General features: G+C 44.2%; 1 protein-coding gene across 1 annotated transcript in view; it reads right to left on the bottom strand.

Moving 5' to 3' along the window:
* Window positions 1-365: 365 nt before the first annotated feature.
* The window catches only part of Gpr176 (G protein-coupled receptor 176), a 100,435-nt gene continuing 84,054 nt past the window's right edge, over window positions 366-16,746 (bottom strand). The window contains exons 2-3 of the mRNA XM_041679284.1: window positions 10,054-10,306; window positions 366-3,593 (exon numbers count right to left, since the gene is read on the bottom strand). Coding sequence (XP_041535218.1) covers window positions 2,471-3,593; window positions 10,054-10,306 — 1,376 coding nt within the window. The 3' untranslated portion in view covers window positions 366-2,470. The remainder of the gene's footprint in view (window positions 3,594-10,053; window positions 10,307-16,746) is intronic.

Consider the following 16,746-nt stretch of genomic DNA (forward strand, 5'->3'; position numbering starts at 1 on the left):
TTTCATCCCACATCAGAGAAAGGAAACTGAGGCACATGGCCGTTTCCTCGCCTAGTAAAGACTGGCAGGAGAGCTGATGAGACTTTACCTACAACGGCTGAGCTCTATGGGCGATCTGCGGAGCACACATGGGCTCAGCTCGGAATCCATCTTCGTGACATTCACTCAAATGTCGTGGTTCCTCCTGGGGAATGAATTTCCATTCATTCAATAACAACATAGGAAATGCTTCTCCGGTGCCGTGCTGGTATTCCTGGGAGACAAGCTGGTCTCTTTCATCTGAGACTGTGTTTAAAGAGACATTCAGGGAGGGAAAAACAGCTCAAACAATCATTAGAGCTCAGAAAAAAAAACTTTTCAATTTTTATTAAAATGTTATTCTTCACAGAGTATAGAAATACACTTGGTGACAACCTAGTAGACATCAGCCTTCCCTTTCAAACACACCACAAGAAACAGCTAACCAAACTCTGCTGCTGCGAGCGGATTAGGTCGTACATACGCATTGTCAGGGTGACACCAACATGATGAGTACATTTGACAGCTTCTTCTCGGGTACAGAGAATTTTCTGACAGATTCTTTTTCCCCTTCAGAAAAGCTGAAACAATTAAGAAGGCTTCAAAGTATGAGCTTGAAGGGCCACAGTATTAACACGTATCAGGGCCGAGAGCGACAGGTGGCATGCACACAGGGCCCAGGGGGCAGCAGAGCCTCAAGAGGGGTGCCAGTCCCCTGTTTCTGCTGTGAGCAAACAAGTCTGTGGGGTGACAAACACAGATGAGGAGATGGGGAAGGCCTTTCCTCTCCAAGGAGAAGGGATTTGGGTTCACACTCGGGAAGCACAGGGCATCACAGAGAAAAAAAGGAGACTCCCTACACACGGACTGAACTTCCTCCTAGGGGACAAGGGCCAGCATGGCTAAAACAGACATTGCTAGGACCACTGCCTTTGAGATGCGGAAGTCTGCCAGTGAGTGGATATTCAAGGCACCCTACTGACTCCACCAAGTACCATGAACAAGAGCAAAGCATCCTAGAAGAAGGCAGAGACATCCACTGGATATCAGGGGGAAGGGTTGGGTCTGAATTCAGCCCAGGAGATCAGTCTCATGGTGGATTACACACAAGAACCAGGTCACAGAGCTGCTGAGAAGAGAGCTCTTTCCTTCCCACCGCGGTTCATACGAAACCACTGGGAGGCAGGCGGTGCTCCAGGGTGGGCATTGCTTTAGCATTTCGCAATTATTATTTCTCCCTACTCTGTTTATCTTCTGTGGAGACCAGAGTCATACAACACACTGATAACAAGACTGGAGGGCTGGCCTGTTCTCTGTGTCAGACTAGCAAGTCCTAATCGAGTATTTTTACCTTAATGGCACCAGAGAACCCAGTACATGTCACCTGCATTTCTTCAGCACCTTTTAATTCCAAACATCTGCCTACGTTACTTCGCCCTTGCAGCCAGCCAGATATCCCACTATAAGACTCTGGTCTTTTGTACTAGATGGTGTGGAAGAAAAGAAGACTGTGCCTCATGGGCATTTCTCAGCCTGTCTTCCCCAGCGCAAATCTTCCCTCCAGGTTGCTGATCCAATACAGTCTAAAGCAAAAGCCACAGCGAAGGGTTGGCAGTGTTTTCTAGCTAGCGCTGCTGGTGACTGGTGGAAGCAGGGTACAACTGTTGGAGACCTTGGTGATGCCCACAGGGTGCAAAGATAATCAAGGACAAACAGCCTCTCTCAGACATTGCCATGTCTGTCATAAGGTGGAACCAGCCACCCCACACACACACACTTTATGACCCAGAAACCCGGATGAAAGCTCCAGGGACACAGGAGTCGGATGACTGACTCAGGAACACCCCTGGGCACCGTGGCTATGGCCTCGCAGGACAGAAACCTTTCCTATTTGTTATTCCTATTTAGTTACCCAGACAGGCTTCTTCACTGGACATGGTGGCACAGACTTTTAATCCCAGCACTCAGGAGGCAGAAGCAGGGGGATCTCTGAGTTCGAGGCCAGCCTGGTCTATATAGTGAGTTCCAGGCCAGCTAGCGATACATAGAGAAGCCCAGTCTCAAAATAAAAAAATAAAACAAAATTAAAAAAAATCAACTTCACCTTTGTGGCTATTGCAGCCCATAATTATCTAGGCCTCCTCGGAGTACCTGCTTCTCTTGGGTTCTCTGCTATGCACAGGGAAAGGAGGAGTCCCCTGGAAAATATGGATGAAGGACCCTCAGACCTGTTCCATATTGCCCAGCTTACAATGGGGTTTGACTAAGGACACAGATCACTAAGATAGATGGGTAGATATATACTCCCTCAACAAAGAGGACACTGGATTTTATGTAAACTTCCCTTTTGCCCCATACAGGAAGAATCACCCCCACAGTGGCTTGCAGCCGGAGTGAAGGGAGGGCAGGGACTTACAAGCTCCCTGTGGTTCCCAGGCACTTACAATCCTTGCTAGGAGTCTACCTTTGGAAAAATGCTAACTTTATTGTTTCTGCTCATCTTCCGCTCCACCCTGCCTACTTTGGGCACCTTTGTCTGGATCAGCTCCTCTGGGGTGTTGCCCAGGGGGGGGAGCAGCCTCTTCTTGCTATGTCGGGTCTCAGAGAGCCACTGAGGGGGCAACTCGAAAGGCCCGAAGCCAAACTGCAGAGAATATTTATCAGGGAATACCCCATGTTCCACAGGGGCTATCGGGGCCTCCTGAGATACAGAGTCCACCGTGCCTGGAGGCGTTACAGAGGCTGCGGGCTGTGGCTCCTGCTCTCCCTCAGAACAGGAGGCGAGTCCCTCCTTGGCCTGGAAATCCGCTGAGCCAAGATACTTGGCCTCACTCTCTTCCTCGTCCTCGGAGGGCTTAAAGATCTGCTGCTGCCCAATGTGGAACATCTCCAAGAGCTGGCTGCCAGAGCGCATGCTCGGCTCCAGGCTGGCCTCAGCCACCCCACCCCCAGTGCTAACCACATTGCGGCGACTGTATCGGTGGTGCAGCTGCACCAGGGTCCCAACCAAGCACTTCCGGACTGATTTGTTCACCGTTAGGAAGAGCACAGGGTTGGCCAACAGGGAGACTTTGGGCAGCCAAATGGCAGTAAGGAGCAAGAAGACGGAAGTGTTAGGGACATTGAGCACAGTCTGGTAGACAACCAGGGTGGCATAGGGTACGCTGCAGAGGATGAAGACTGTCACCATGGAGAGCAGGGTGGCATGTAGCTCAGCCTCCCGTTGGGACGCATAGGGGATGGAGATGGTGTTCTGTGGGGTCCGCAGGGCAGCAATGATGACTTTCTTCTTCTGGCTGGCACTCAGGGCCCTCCGGATCAGGATTAGGAAGAGGAATACCACAGCCACAGGCACAATGACTGTGGTGACATTGTAGAGCAGAACATACACCAGGTGGCCCAAGGAGTTGCTCCAGACTTCCGTGCAGGTGGACATAGCATAGATGTCGGCTACATTGGTCACAGCAAACACAGGGACACTGGCCACCACTGCATGCGCCCAGATGTACATCACCAGTTCCCGAGACCTGGCATCAGATATTTTTCTCTCCAGAGGATAGAGGACTGAGTAGTACCTGCATGACATAAAAGCACAGTTCATGTCACAGGAAAAAATTCTCTTGAAATTAGGGTGACCTAAACTACCAAAAGTAGGTAGAGGGGACAATAACTGAGACAGGTAGAATCATTTGAAGAATCCAGGAAGCCAGACCTTAAGTCGTGAGGACTCTAGAGTACAATGGGAGAGACCAATAATCCAGAAAAGCAAAACAAGAACTTTCTGAAGACACAGAGAAAATCCGCATCTTCATGTCATTCTTCAGACTCTATCAGGAAAACAAGCAAATACATTCAGTGCATAACTACCCTAAGAATTACTGCCATCAGGACTAAGATCTTGAGTGCCTTCAACATAAGGGACACAAATCCTTCAGGTTCCTTTGTGAGGATGGCTGCTTTCTAATGTAATGAGAAGGGGTAACTTGTACATAGTTTACTCTGAGAGGCCTCTGAGAAATTTTTAAAGCTAATGACAAATTTGTCTACATACGTGTGGAAAGCAGACTTACACCCCAGCCCACATACTGTAGATGATTGGCTTCTAAGGCTGCTCATGGCAGAAGACACCCAAGTGAATGACAGAGCTCAATCAAATCCAACCAGTCACATTGTGTCTGCCCAGTAGTCAGTTATCATTAACCAGCAGGTCTCAAGTTAATTTGTTGTCAAAATTCAGATGAGGATTTCCACCCTTCCAAGTTACACTTTCCTCATTCTGTAACTACCATAGAACAAATCCAAATGCACCTTGCTTTCACATCATTAGTAATGTAGGAAGTCCTTCTGTATATGAGTTGCTTCGGGACCCCATGTGGCCAACTAAATCCACTTTAAACCTGAGAAAGCTTAAAAAGTAATTCTAGTCACAAAAGAACAGAGTTAAGCACGGCTTCTTGGTAGCCAGCAAAATGCTGGCTACTGGTGGCACGCTACAGCTCCCTTAAGAGGTCTTCCTGATTCAGCAGTAGCAAAACAACAACAACAAAAAAGAAAAAAAAAACCACAGTTTCAAAACTGCAGCTTCCTGGGCCATGCTGCCAGCACAAACTCTGGCTCTTTTAGGAGGCCGAGCATTTAAATGGGGTTTGTGAAGAGAGTGCTACAACTGGCTTAATGGCAACACAGACCCTCTTTGTGCCTAAAAATAGGGCAATGTGCATGGCTCTCAAGGCAGCAGAGCAAGCAGGCAGGGCCATGTTGACCTTAGCCACACCTGCTTAGCATAAAAGATAAAAAGGCTCTTCTGCTCAGAAAATAATTACAGATACACAATAAAGACAGATTCAGATATAAAAGACCTCCAAATGGGCCACAGTGTTGGATAAATGTGCATAGGCTTGGAAGAGAAAAGAAAAAGAGTATAAAGAGTTATAAAAAGAAGTAAATCATTTTAAAAATAAAAACAAAGTCTTTAAAGAGAGGGTACAGACAGTCGTAGATTAAAAGAATTAAAGAAAAAGCCCCATAAAGATATAGTATACACAGATAATCTGGTTGGGTATATTATTGTGTTTTCTTTAAATTATTTGACTGTGAAGGAGCTAAGTACAGAGAGACATTTCATTTTGTAGGCTGCTAAGCTAAACCAGCATATATGTTTTAAAGATATCTTGACTTCAAAATTTGGGCCTCAGGATTTGTTGCTTTGGAAAAGAGATTCTGCTTTTGTTTCCACAGATGAGAAACTGTGGATTAATTCCAGGCTAATGTGGTTTTATGGACCAAGACCCCCCCCCAAAAAGTCACCATGAACACCCTCCAAAAAATTACTTCACCCAACAAAAAGCAGGAAGCAGTTTAGAGAGAACTATACCAAGATTCCCTAAATGATTGTTTATAAATGTTTGTTTACATTTAAAGGGGGATATGATATAGATATGAATAATTTGCATTGGTATGGATCTTGGTCTATTGATACGAATTTTAGGTCAATTTTGTTATATGTATGTTTCTGCTCTTGATTAAAGTATTATGTTTGTGCAGCTCATTTAAAAATGTAATGTATAATTAATAAATATAGGTTAATCGATAATCACCTATAATAGTCAAGCTTGTAGTCATGTTAGTTAGGTTTTCTAGATATGTAGACATATATTTCAGTTAGTTAGGTATTCTTCAAATCTTTCAGAGACCTTCAGAATATGGCATTTAAAATGCTTTAATAACTTAGGACTTTTCATGACAATGAGACACATCAGCTCCTGGCAACACCAATTACTTCAAGAAGATGATGGCATCAAAGAGGCTCCTCATGGAGTTTGTTAGCCATTTGGGCAAGAAACTGCTCTTGCCTGAACTGCTTGACTAGACTTGCAGGAACCACAGAAAAATGACCGCTAAAGGAACCTTTGGGGTTCCTGCTTCATTAAAGAGTCTGTGAGACATTCTATAAGACACAGAAGAAAGTGACTAACAAACTACCAATATAGACAGAACTGTCTTTGAAATTTCTTGCTTCATGGAAAAGTCTGCTAGATATTATGGGCCTGTTGGCTGAAGATGGATGCCCCAACAGTACAGAAAAACTTTGGGTAACTGTCCAGGCAGCGAGATGTCTCTGTCAATTCTAGAATTTTGGAAGTTGCCTACAATGCACTTCCTGTTTACTTAGGTAATATTATATCCTTCTGGAATCTTTGATAGAGCTGAAAAATAGATATAGTTTTCCTTAGTTATGATGAAAGACAAAGTAGATAAAAATATTGTAATTGTGATTCTTGCTTGATATCCGTTTTGTTATATGTAATCTTATTATGTTGAAGTTAAAACCTTCCTTCTTATTTAGACAGAAAAGGGGAGATGATGTAGGAAGTCCTTCTGTATATACGTTGCTTTTATTGGTTAATGAATTAAAAAATCTGCATTGGCTTATGATAGGGCAGAGTGGAGCTAGGCAGAGAAAACTAAACTGAATGCTGGGAGAAAGAAGGCAGAGTCAGGAGACACCATGTAGCTCCAGAGGAGAAAGATGCAAGCTGCTAGCTGAAACCTTACTGGTAGGCCACAAACCTCATGGTAAAATATAAAATAATAGAAATGGGTGAACCAAAGACATAAGAGCTAGCTAGCAATATTCTTAAGTGATTAGCCAAGCAATGATTTAAATAATATAGTTTCTGAGTGCTTATTTCAAGTCAGGGTGGTCAGGAAATGAACAAACATCCTCCTATAACAATCAGTGACCTGGGAGAATTGAAGTTGCTCAGACCCCACAACCATACCCAAGGGGCTGCCATCAGCCATCAGAGGGATGTCGAGATTCTTCATATTAGCTTGGCCCACAACTCTGCTGTCAGCCATCACTAGAGCTGGTCTCCCTACCCTGATGGCTGTCCCTCACTCATGGGGACAGGTGAGAATGAACGACAATGGATGCTGTGAGCACCCCTGTGCCGGACTGGGTCACAAACATGAGCAGATATGCAGGAACATTGCTGCACTCTATGAGAATGCATGAACAATTACATCTGGAGGGTGATGGCTCTACCAGAGTAGGTACTTGGCGTAGAGCTCCTAGGGTTACCTAGGAAACTGTTGTGGAGTCTGACGGTGGAGAGGGAGGGACTGTTCTGAGGCAGAGAGAGGCATGATACAAGTACCACGTGGACCATGGATGATCACAGAAGCGGTGGGGCACTGTAAGTAGGTCCTATTTATTTCTCCCCCAGGGAAGAAAAGAAAAGATTGTGCATGAAACATGCATGCTCTCAAAAATGCTTTGGCTCTGAATACAGATAATTTTTCTAATCACAACTCTATAGACATCTGATGGTACCACTCTCACACATAAAAACATGCCTAGGAGTGCCCTGGCTCTGGCTGCCACGAAACATAATCAGGTATCTATCAGTTTTCCATCCCATTACACGTTGGGAAATGAACTATAAGATATGCACACAGTTCATTATAAATAATGTCCTTAGTGTGTCCATCACTAGGAAGAGGATGCAGGAAGAGTGGGCAGCCTCTTAATCAACTTGCCGACTTAGTGTCATAAAACAAATGGATTCAAGGAAGCGAAAAGATCCACTTCCCTATTTCAAGTGCACCTTGATGATGCCTGCAAGTAATTCGTATCTCTGAATAATGAAATAGGAATTTATCAGCCTGGTTTTTCTGCTAAAGCATTTGTTTACTTTTTTTTTGTATGAGTGATGGCTTAAAAAATGCAATGGTTTATCAGCTGAAAGGAAAAAGCAGGATTTTTTATTATTTGCATATTTCCTTGTCTAAGAACAAGGACTTACACATAACAAATAGGAACTATTGTGCTGATTTGTGGTGTAACAACAATAAGATGTATTAACAATATTTTCCACTCTCATTGAATCTTAAACTTTAAAAACGTTAATCTGGGAAGACAGTTCAGAGGTTATAAGCATTGACTACTCTTCCAGAGGACTCGAGTTCAGTTCCCAGCAACCATACAGCAGCTCACAAGTGACTGTAATTCCTGTTCCAGGGGATCTAATGTCCTCTCCTGGCCTCTGGGGGCACCAGACACCCACATACAAACACATACATACATACATGCAGACGAAACACGCATACACATAAAATCAAAAAGCAGAGACAGCCCAAATAACCACCGATTGGTAAATGAACAACCAAACTATGGTAGACCCCACCATCGACTTTTATGTGGCCATAAAAATCTAGTGGGATGCTGGGTGCACCCACCCACTGAGACAGTAGGGCTGATCTATTGGGAGCTCACCAAGGCCAGCTGGACTATGACTGAAAAAGCATGGGATAAAACCGGACTCTCTGAACATGGCGAACAATGAGGGCTGATGAGAAGCCAAGGACAATGGCACGGGGTTTTGATCCTACTTCATGTTCTGGCTTTGTGGGAGCCTAGCCAGTTTAGATGTTCACCTTCCTAGACATGGACGGAGGGGGGAGGACCTTGGACTTTCCACAGGGCAGGGAACCCTGACTGCTCTTTGGACTGGAGAGGGAGGGGGAGAGTAGTGGGGGGAGGGGGAGAAGGGTGGGAGGAGGGGGAGGGAAATAGGAGGCTGGGAAGAGGGGGAAACTTTTTTTTCCTTTTCTCAAAAAAAAAAAAAATCTAGTGGGATGCTGGCACACGCTCTGACATGCTAAGTGAAAGAAAGAAGCTAAAAACAAAAGAACACATGCTGTGTGATTCCACTCACACAGACTACCTCACAAAGGCAAACCCAGTGCCAGGTAGCAGATTAGGGGCTGCTTGGGGTATAATGGCAGGAACAGCATGAGTATCCATCAGCAGGAGGCTTCTTTTCTTGGGAAGGCTAGGGAAAATCTGGCACTGTAGTCCAGACACAATACAAAAATATACTAAACCTCACTGACTTGAACCCCTAAAATAGGTGATCCTTTTCTATAACATGTAAACTATACCTCAAAGCTAAAACAAAAAACAAACAACAACAACAACAAAAAAAACCCACACCTTTCAGGAAAAAGAGTCCATAATGTCAAAGTGAAGACTTAAGACTTCACTAAGGCCAGGGGTGATGGCGGGCACCTGTCAGCCCAGCTAATGAAAACAGTTGAAGCAGGAGGATCCCTTGAGCCCAGGAATTGGAAGCTAGCTAGACAACACAAAGAGATACCACCTTAAAAAAAAGAAAAGAAAAAGACTACACCGGAGCAAAATGGGATTACAAGAAAATACCTGTGTGCCACAGATGGCCCAAGAGCAAATGAAAGCGCTAGTACCCCCATCAGAAGGCAAACTGAGGCAAGTGCTCTGCCGTCCAAGTCAGGATGATGGCAGGAACCAAGGCGTTTGATTCATTCCCAAACACCCATTAAATAAGAGGATGAACAAGAAAACAACCAACAGGATGGCATGAAGCCCCAGAACAGATTCCTCCAGAGGAATTCTGGTGTCATCAGAGCTGTGTAGCCTTCGTCAGGTAACCACTGAATCACTCCCCTTTCCTCCCAGAAATGCTTACATCCTGCATCAAAGAGCCCTAATTGCAGAGTTAATCAGATGGGCAAGCTACTTCAGATTGCGATGAGAATATCAATTCTAACCAGGACAGAACAGCACCATGAGCCAGTAGCATCCTGGTGATAAAAATCCGACCCCTCAGTCTTTTGTGAAGATGTTTGTTCCACAGATGTTCAGCTAATCCTTTTGTAAGAGACCGTTTTGGATATGCATTCTCTTTCTTATGGCCACAAGCAAACTAAAAAAGAAACTAGTGTATAAAATTACTCCATGATGCTCATCTTTCAGTGCATTAAAAACAAACAAACAGGAACTCAGGGCTGGAGAAATGGCTAACTGTTTAAGAGGATGCTGCACATGTAGGGGACCCAAGTTTGGTTCCCGCTGCCCACAATGAGCACCTCACAAATGCCTGTAACTCCAGCTCCAGGGGATAAAAATCTACTGTCCTCTTCAGACCTCCAGAGGCAACTGCAGGCACACATACACACAAACACACACAAATAAAAGTTAAAAAATTAAACTACCTGTCCAGGGCAATGGCAGGGAAACTGAGGATGGTTACAGAGCAGAAGACTTTGTGCAGGAATTTGACAACCTTGCAGAAGAACATAGTGTAGATCCACCAGCAGCACTGAGGGCTGGCGCTAAGGATGATGTCGAAGGGCACGCAGACCAGGCTAGCACAAATCCCAGAGCAGGCCAGGTTTTTAATGAACCTGTTGGTGACAGATTTGAACACGGTTGTGCGGCATGTTGACCATAACACCATGAAGTTTCCTGGCCAGATATGTAAAAAAAGAAAGAAAGAAATGAAAGTGAATTAGGGGTTTAAAACATGAGGAAAAACAACAAGAGAGAAGGAAAGAGAGAAACACGGGTTAAATATTTTGATATGTTAAGCATTTATTTCAAGGATATTACACTGTCAATTTATTTAAAACTGCTAGAGCACATCCATACCAAAAATTCTACATTAAATTTTAGTACTACTTTGATTTTTTAATTCCAGGCAAAAGATATCCTGTAATGATGGCTCAGTCTTATTGGCGGTATAAACAATCAGCTAGGTATTTATCTCAGGCATTCTAGAGTCATGGATGAACTTATATTCACCATGCCCAGTTCCAGAGTGCTGGCAAAGAAACCCAGGGCTTTCTGCATCCACACCTGAATCCCTGAGCACCAGTCTGCTCTTCTTAAGTTTGCTAAGGACTTCCAGGTTGTAGAGCATCCAACAGAGGCACAGTGCAAGCCACACACAGAATTTACAGCTAGTATTTCACAGAGTAAAAGGAAGCAAGTGAATTTTAATGATATATTTATTTAACCCAATTAATCCCAGCATTGTGATTACAACATAACATTACTAATAAATTATTGACAGTTTTCCATCTTTGCTTTTGTGCTGTCTTCAAAATCCAATGTGTATTTTATTTTACATTTCCAGGGCCTCTCTGTTTGAAGTGGTCACATTTCAAGTACTTAGAGGCCACAAGCAGTGAATTAGATTGCTTTCTATGGTTGTGATAAACACCATGATCAAAAACAACTTGGGAGCTGGGCAGTGGTGGTGCACACCTCAGTACCATCACTTGGAGGCAGAGGCAGGCAGATCTCTGTGAGTTCGAGGCCAGACTGGTCTACAAAGTGAGTTCCAGGACAGCCAGAGCTATTACACAAAGAAACCCTGTCTTGAATTGCACCCCTCCAAAAAAAAAACCAACTTAGGAAGGAAATAGCTCATTTGATTTACATTCCCATATCACAGTATCTCATAAGGGAACTAGGGCAAGAGGTTAAAGCAGGAATCTGACCGACATCAGCGATCTGAGGCAGAAACTATGGAGGAAAGCTGCTTACTGGCTTGCTCTCTAGGCTCAAGTTAAATCTTTCGTGTTCCCAGCCCTACCTGCTAAGCGGTGACACTACCCACAGTGAGTAGGCAGTCTCTCATCAATCGCTAATCAAGAAAATGTCCCACAGACTTGCAGCAGGCCAATCTGACGGAGGTATTTTCTCAGTTAAGGCTCTCTTTTCCCAGCTGACCCTTATTTGGGTCAAGCTGACAAAAACAAACAAACTAACTAACTAACTAACTAAGCAGCACATGTAACTAGTGACCCACACTCTAGCCAGTGAAATTCTAGATTTTTCAGCAACAATGACCTCATCAACCAACTCTCTTCACCAGTACTCCTCCCTGGCTTCCACAGGCCAACCTGCTTCTGATCTGTCTCCCACTCTCCCTGTAATGAATCTTCTTCTGTCCTGCCAGCCAGCTTCCAAATAATGACAGCAAGACTTCTTATTAAAGTCTATTAGGAAAGCTTGACCTATAGCTTAGGTTTGTCTCACTAGCTCTTGTAACTTAAATTAACCCATTTATATTAATCTATGTGGTGTTACCTCTCATCCATCTTGTACCTCGTGTTTCCTCTCCACGTCTCCTGGTGTCTCCTCCTCTTCCTTTCTCTCCAGGAAATCCCACCTATAACCTCCTGCCTTGCTATTGGCTATTCAGCTTTTTATTATACCAATCACAGCAATATATCTTCATACAGTGTACAAATATCCCACAACACCTTCCATAAGTCTCTGATTGGTCCTTTTCAGGGACTCTGGTGTCTCTACAATCTCTTCCTGGTTAGACTACCTGTTTCCGTGGCTTTCTATAACAATGCTGATGGTCCCCAGATTCATGTTCCAAAGAAGCCTTTTCCTCTCAGCCCCAGACTCCTCATTCCAATTGAGCCTGACAGTGTAGCCCTTTCTCAGTGCGTCAGCCTCCAGGGCCTGTGTATATAATCTGGTGTCTGCCTGTAGACCCCATACCCTTCCATCTCTGGTTTGCAGAACCAGCTCTCTGGCTGCACCTGAACTGCATCAAAGTTCGCCCTAACCCCGGGGTGTCAGTGCACAGCATTCCTGGATTGTCTGACCTCCTCCTCATGGTTCCTTTTAATCCAGGCTTTAGTTTAAATACTGTCTCCTCCACATGGCCTTCCCTAACTGTCTCTCTGTTGTAAACACTTATGTTCCTGCCTCCATTTTACTTCATTAGAATACCCTACTGTTCGTCTATAGCAAGTTAATTATTAGCCATTTGTTTCTCTCTTTTTTTAATCAGGGGAAAAAATGTCACTCTTGTTCAGCTACAAGTCTACACACAGCTCAATATTAGGAAGAGTAGGCACCATATAAATAATTGTTAAATAAATGAATTTATAAAAAATACATGGACAGCCAGGCGGTGGTGGTGCACGCCTTTAATCCCAGCACTCGGGAGGCAGAGGCAGGTGGATCTCTGTGAGTTCGAGGCCAGCCTGGTCTACAAGAGCTAGTTCTAGGACAGGCTCCAAAGCTACAGAGAGACCCTGTCTCGAAAAACCAAAAAAAAAAAAAAAAACAACAACAACAAAAAACCATGGACAGACAGCAATCAAAACTCCTTGTAGTGAAACCATCCTTTCGGGGGTGTGTCATCATCAGTTTCTAAACTGAACTCTGAATTAGAATGGCATACTGAATCCAGGCCTGTTTTTGACTGAGGACCCTCAACTGCAAAGATGCCCCAGTGCAGTGGGCTCCAAGTCAACTCTCCGACTCCTAGACCTGGAGCCCGCAGCCCACCAAGCTGCCCAGGGCCCATCTTCAGGTGTATCACACGGCACATTCTTGTGCCTGCTGAGAAAGCAGGTCCATCTGTAACTTGACTGGCCCCCTAAGGACACGACCTGTCCAGAGGATGCCTGCTGATGAGCCATGTGACAGCAGAGCCATGCACCATGGGAAGGACACGATGCTACAGAGGGCACAGCAGATCCAGAGCTCCAGAAAGGGTCACTCCAAGGAGTTGCGTTGGTCTCTAAATCCGGACAGAACTTACTGCCAAGTTCTCAAACACAATGTTCTATGACGCCTATTATCTTGCAGACAATGTAGAAAAGCCAATTGATGTATCTAGGTACAGAGTCCAGCTGCTTCCAGGAATTCTCTACAGAACTTTGTATTAGCACGGTAACTCACTAAGAAAACATGAGCAGTGTTTACACACACACACACACACACACACACACACACACTCCCATTTATTCAGGATAAGAATTGCTTATAGTGACGCCACCTGTCATCAAGGAGATAAACTGAACAATAACGACGCATGAGGGGCCTGCTGATGTGGAAGTTCGTTCTTGGCTTTTCCTCGCTGACACACAAATTAGAGTCTGGCCAAAGCATCCTTCCTTACATGGTTTTACATGCAGGATTTAAAAGTCTGGTCGTGATCTATGAATGGAACTGCCCACTAGAAGAGAGCGATCATCTCAACAGCTCCTAGGGCAGGGAGGGGCTAAAATGGCATCAGGTGAAGGATATGTTACAAATAATAATACAATTATAAGGCTATCTAGTTATTTATTTTTTTAAAAAAATCTTTAAAAACACCTTTATCCATCATCTTTATACAAGTGGCAGGAAGTCCTCTTGTTCATTTTCTCACAAAATAAAAATCAAGAATTTTAATTAAAAAAAATGGAAAAAAGGAACACTATTCATTTTTTAACCTTATTACCAGGAAGCCAAAGCATCCCCCCTTTTAAGGTATGATTCTATGTGCATTCTTTGTAACACTTATTTTTTTTAAGTTGGGGTTACTTACAAATAAATGCATAAATAAGCAAATACATATTGCCAGAGGATACAAAAGGGATGACACTGATCCATTTGCCACCGATGATAAACAAACAAACCCCCAAACTTTTCAACGTTGTATGATGTCTTTTATTTCAGATGTCATCCCTGGCTGCCTCCATGCTTATTGCCCAGATGTGTAGCATCCTAGTGAAATAAAATCATCCTAAGGTCTGTCCTGGTCCTTTCAACTGCTGTAGCCGAACACTGAGGAGAGGCAGCTAGTTGGGAAAGAAAGAGAAGGTGAGAAAAGAACACCACACACACTGCCGCGGCCACTCTCTGGTTCTGAGTTCAGTCTCCCACTGCCTGACACCCAGGAACATCAGTGCAGCCAGAACCTGCAGTTGAACTGTGCTGTCTTCTCTGAGAACCATTACAAAGGAGATTGTGAAAAAGGGCCGATGCACTCTCTTAATCCCACCCTCCTCAAGAGCAAGGATCTAATTGTTCAATGTTTCCGTCTTTAATGGTGTTGCCTTCTTACCCGCAAGCTTGCCACAAAGTACCTAAAAGAAGGTCTCCACGTCAGAACAGAGTTCTGCGGCCAAGCAGAACAGCACACTCTCTCCCTAACGTCTCCCACCGGCATTTTAAAGCCTCCAGATCACATAGCTACTTCTGAGCCCCTTGGGAGCCTTTCTCTCCTAATGCTCACACTCCACTCTGCACAGGCATCTTGAACATCTTTGTTTAATCAATAAACTCACTGACTTTCCCTCTCTCTGAGCGGTCCTGACATTCTTTTCTTCATGATGAAGGTTAAGTATACTGGTGCACCTAAATAGAGGTCCCCGAGGCTCTAAGGAGTGCAGCACCAGTTTGGTAGTGACAACACCACAGACCGGGCTATTTATAAAAGAAATAAGTAGCCAAAAAAGCTGTAATTTGGGCTTGAAATAGCTCAGTGGAAAAGAACTTGCTACTCAGGCCTGATTATCTGACTTTGATCCTGGGATCCCGTGGTGGAAGGAGAGAACTGACTCCTGAAAGTTGTCCTCCGAGTTCCATGCACCCACTATGGCATGTGTACACACACACACACACACACACATATAATTTTAAAAAAAGTAAGTAAAAAACATTTCTTATTGTGGAGTATGGAAATCCAGGATCAAGGCATGAATCAGTTCAATTGTCTAACCAGGGCTGCTCTCTGTTTCCAAGAAGGCTCCCTTTGCTGCATCCTCTAGAGGAGATGGGTGTGGTGGGAGAAGGAGGGCAAGTGAGCCAATCACAGTGGGAGCCCTTTTATAAGAGCCATGATCCGGTTCAGGCAGGCGAGCACAATCATGGTGTGACCTTTTTTATAAGAGCCACGATCTCGTTCAGGCAGGCGAGCACAATCAAGGTGTGACCTTTTTTATAAGAGCCATGATCCCGTTCAGGCAGGCAAGCACAATCATGGTGTGATCTCTTTTATAACAGCCATGATCCTGTTAAGGCAGGCGAGCAGCCCTCATGGCTGAATCTTCTTTTGAAGCCCAATCTTAATACTATCATGTCAAATGCTAGGCTGTAAGCACCAACATTTTAAAGGGGACACATTGAAATTAGAGCAAAATTAAGATTCAAATGCATGTTTTTCTTTGAATCCTTACATGAACTGCTCAACTCAAACTCTCAAATGGAATTCTCTCTCATCAGAAAGAGAGACTGAGCAAAAGGGGACAATGAGGGAAAGAAAAGACCAGAGGAAAGAACTTCCTTGGTGTAGAGAAGTGAATGACCCCTGGAGAAATTCTGAAGACACCGCAGGGCTGGGTGAACCTCGGGGCGGTGGAGAGGAGCTGGAGCAACAGCTACCGTTCAAAGTTCCAGAGGATTGCTTAAAGATGCCATCTTGTTCTGGTCTTTAAAACAGTCCTTCCCTCTTTAACTATTCAGATCATCCCCTAGCAACCCAGAAGGCCAACACTGGCTGGGTGAAACATGGGTCTTTTGCTGTTGGTATTGACAGAATCATGACCACCAACAAGGACATGACAGTAAACTGCTTCTAGCCAGACCGTCGGGCCTGATGGTTCTCAAGGCCATTCACTCGACAGCCCTCACTTGAAATCTGGACCCTTCCCTCACTCGTGAAGTGTTAATTTGCCATACCTTGTGATTAAACTCCCTGGTTGCTGCCCCATACTGCCTAAGCTGATAGCTGTTATCATGAGAAAATTATGATATTTCAGCTACAATTAATTTGATTCAGGCACTCTTCCATTTAAGAAAGATTCCGGGAGTTCAAATTAAGGAGGAATTGAATTAGCAGGAGAGAGCTACACAGTGAGTATATTAAAATTCATGGTGAATTTTAAGCCATCACCTCGAATGAAAAGCATCTTATGAAATACATCTTTCCAATTTAACCTTGGATAGCTTCTCCTTGGAGTACTCATTCCCAATGAATAATTCAGGTATTCACTGGAGCCATTGTTGGAACGCTGAAGAATACGAAAAGGAACTCCCGTGATAGCTTTGTCTGGTCTTCTCCCATGCAGAGCTTCAGGTAAGACTGCAACAACCACAGAGGCAAA

Source organism: Microtus oregoni, unplaced genomic scaffold (genome assembly GCF_018167655.1).
Source record: "Microtus oregoni isolate MIOR12 unplaced genomic scaffold, Mior012 000031F_ref0000149, whole genome shotgun sequence".
Classification (NCBI taxonomy): Eukaryota; Metazoa; Chordata; class Mammalia; order Rodentia; family Cricetidae; genus Microtus; species Microtus oregoni.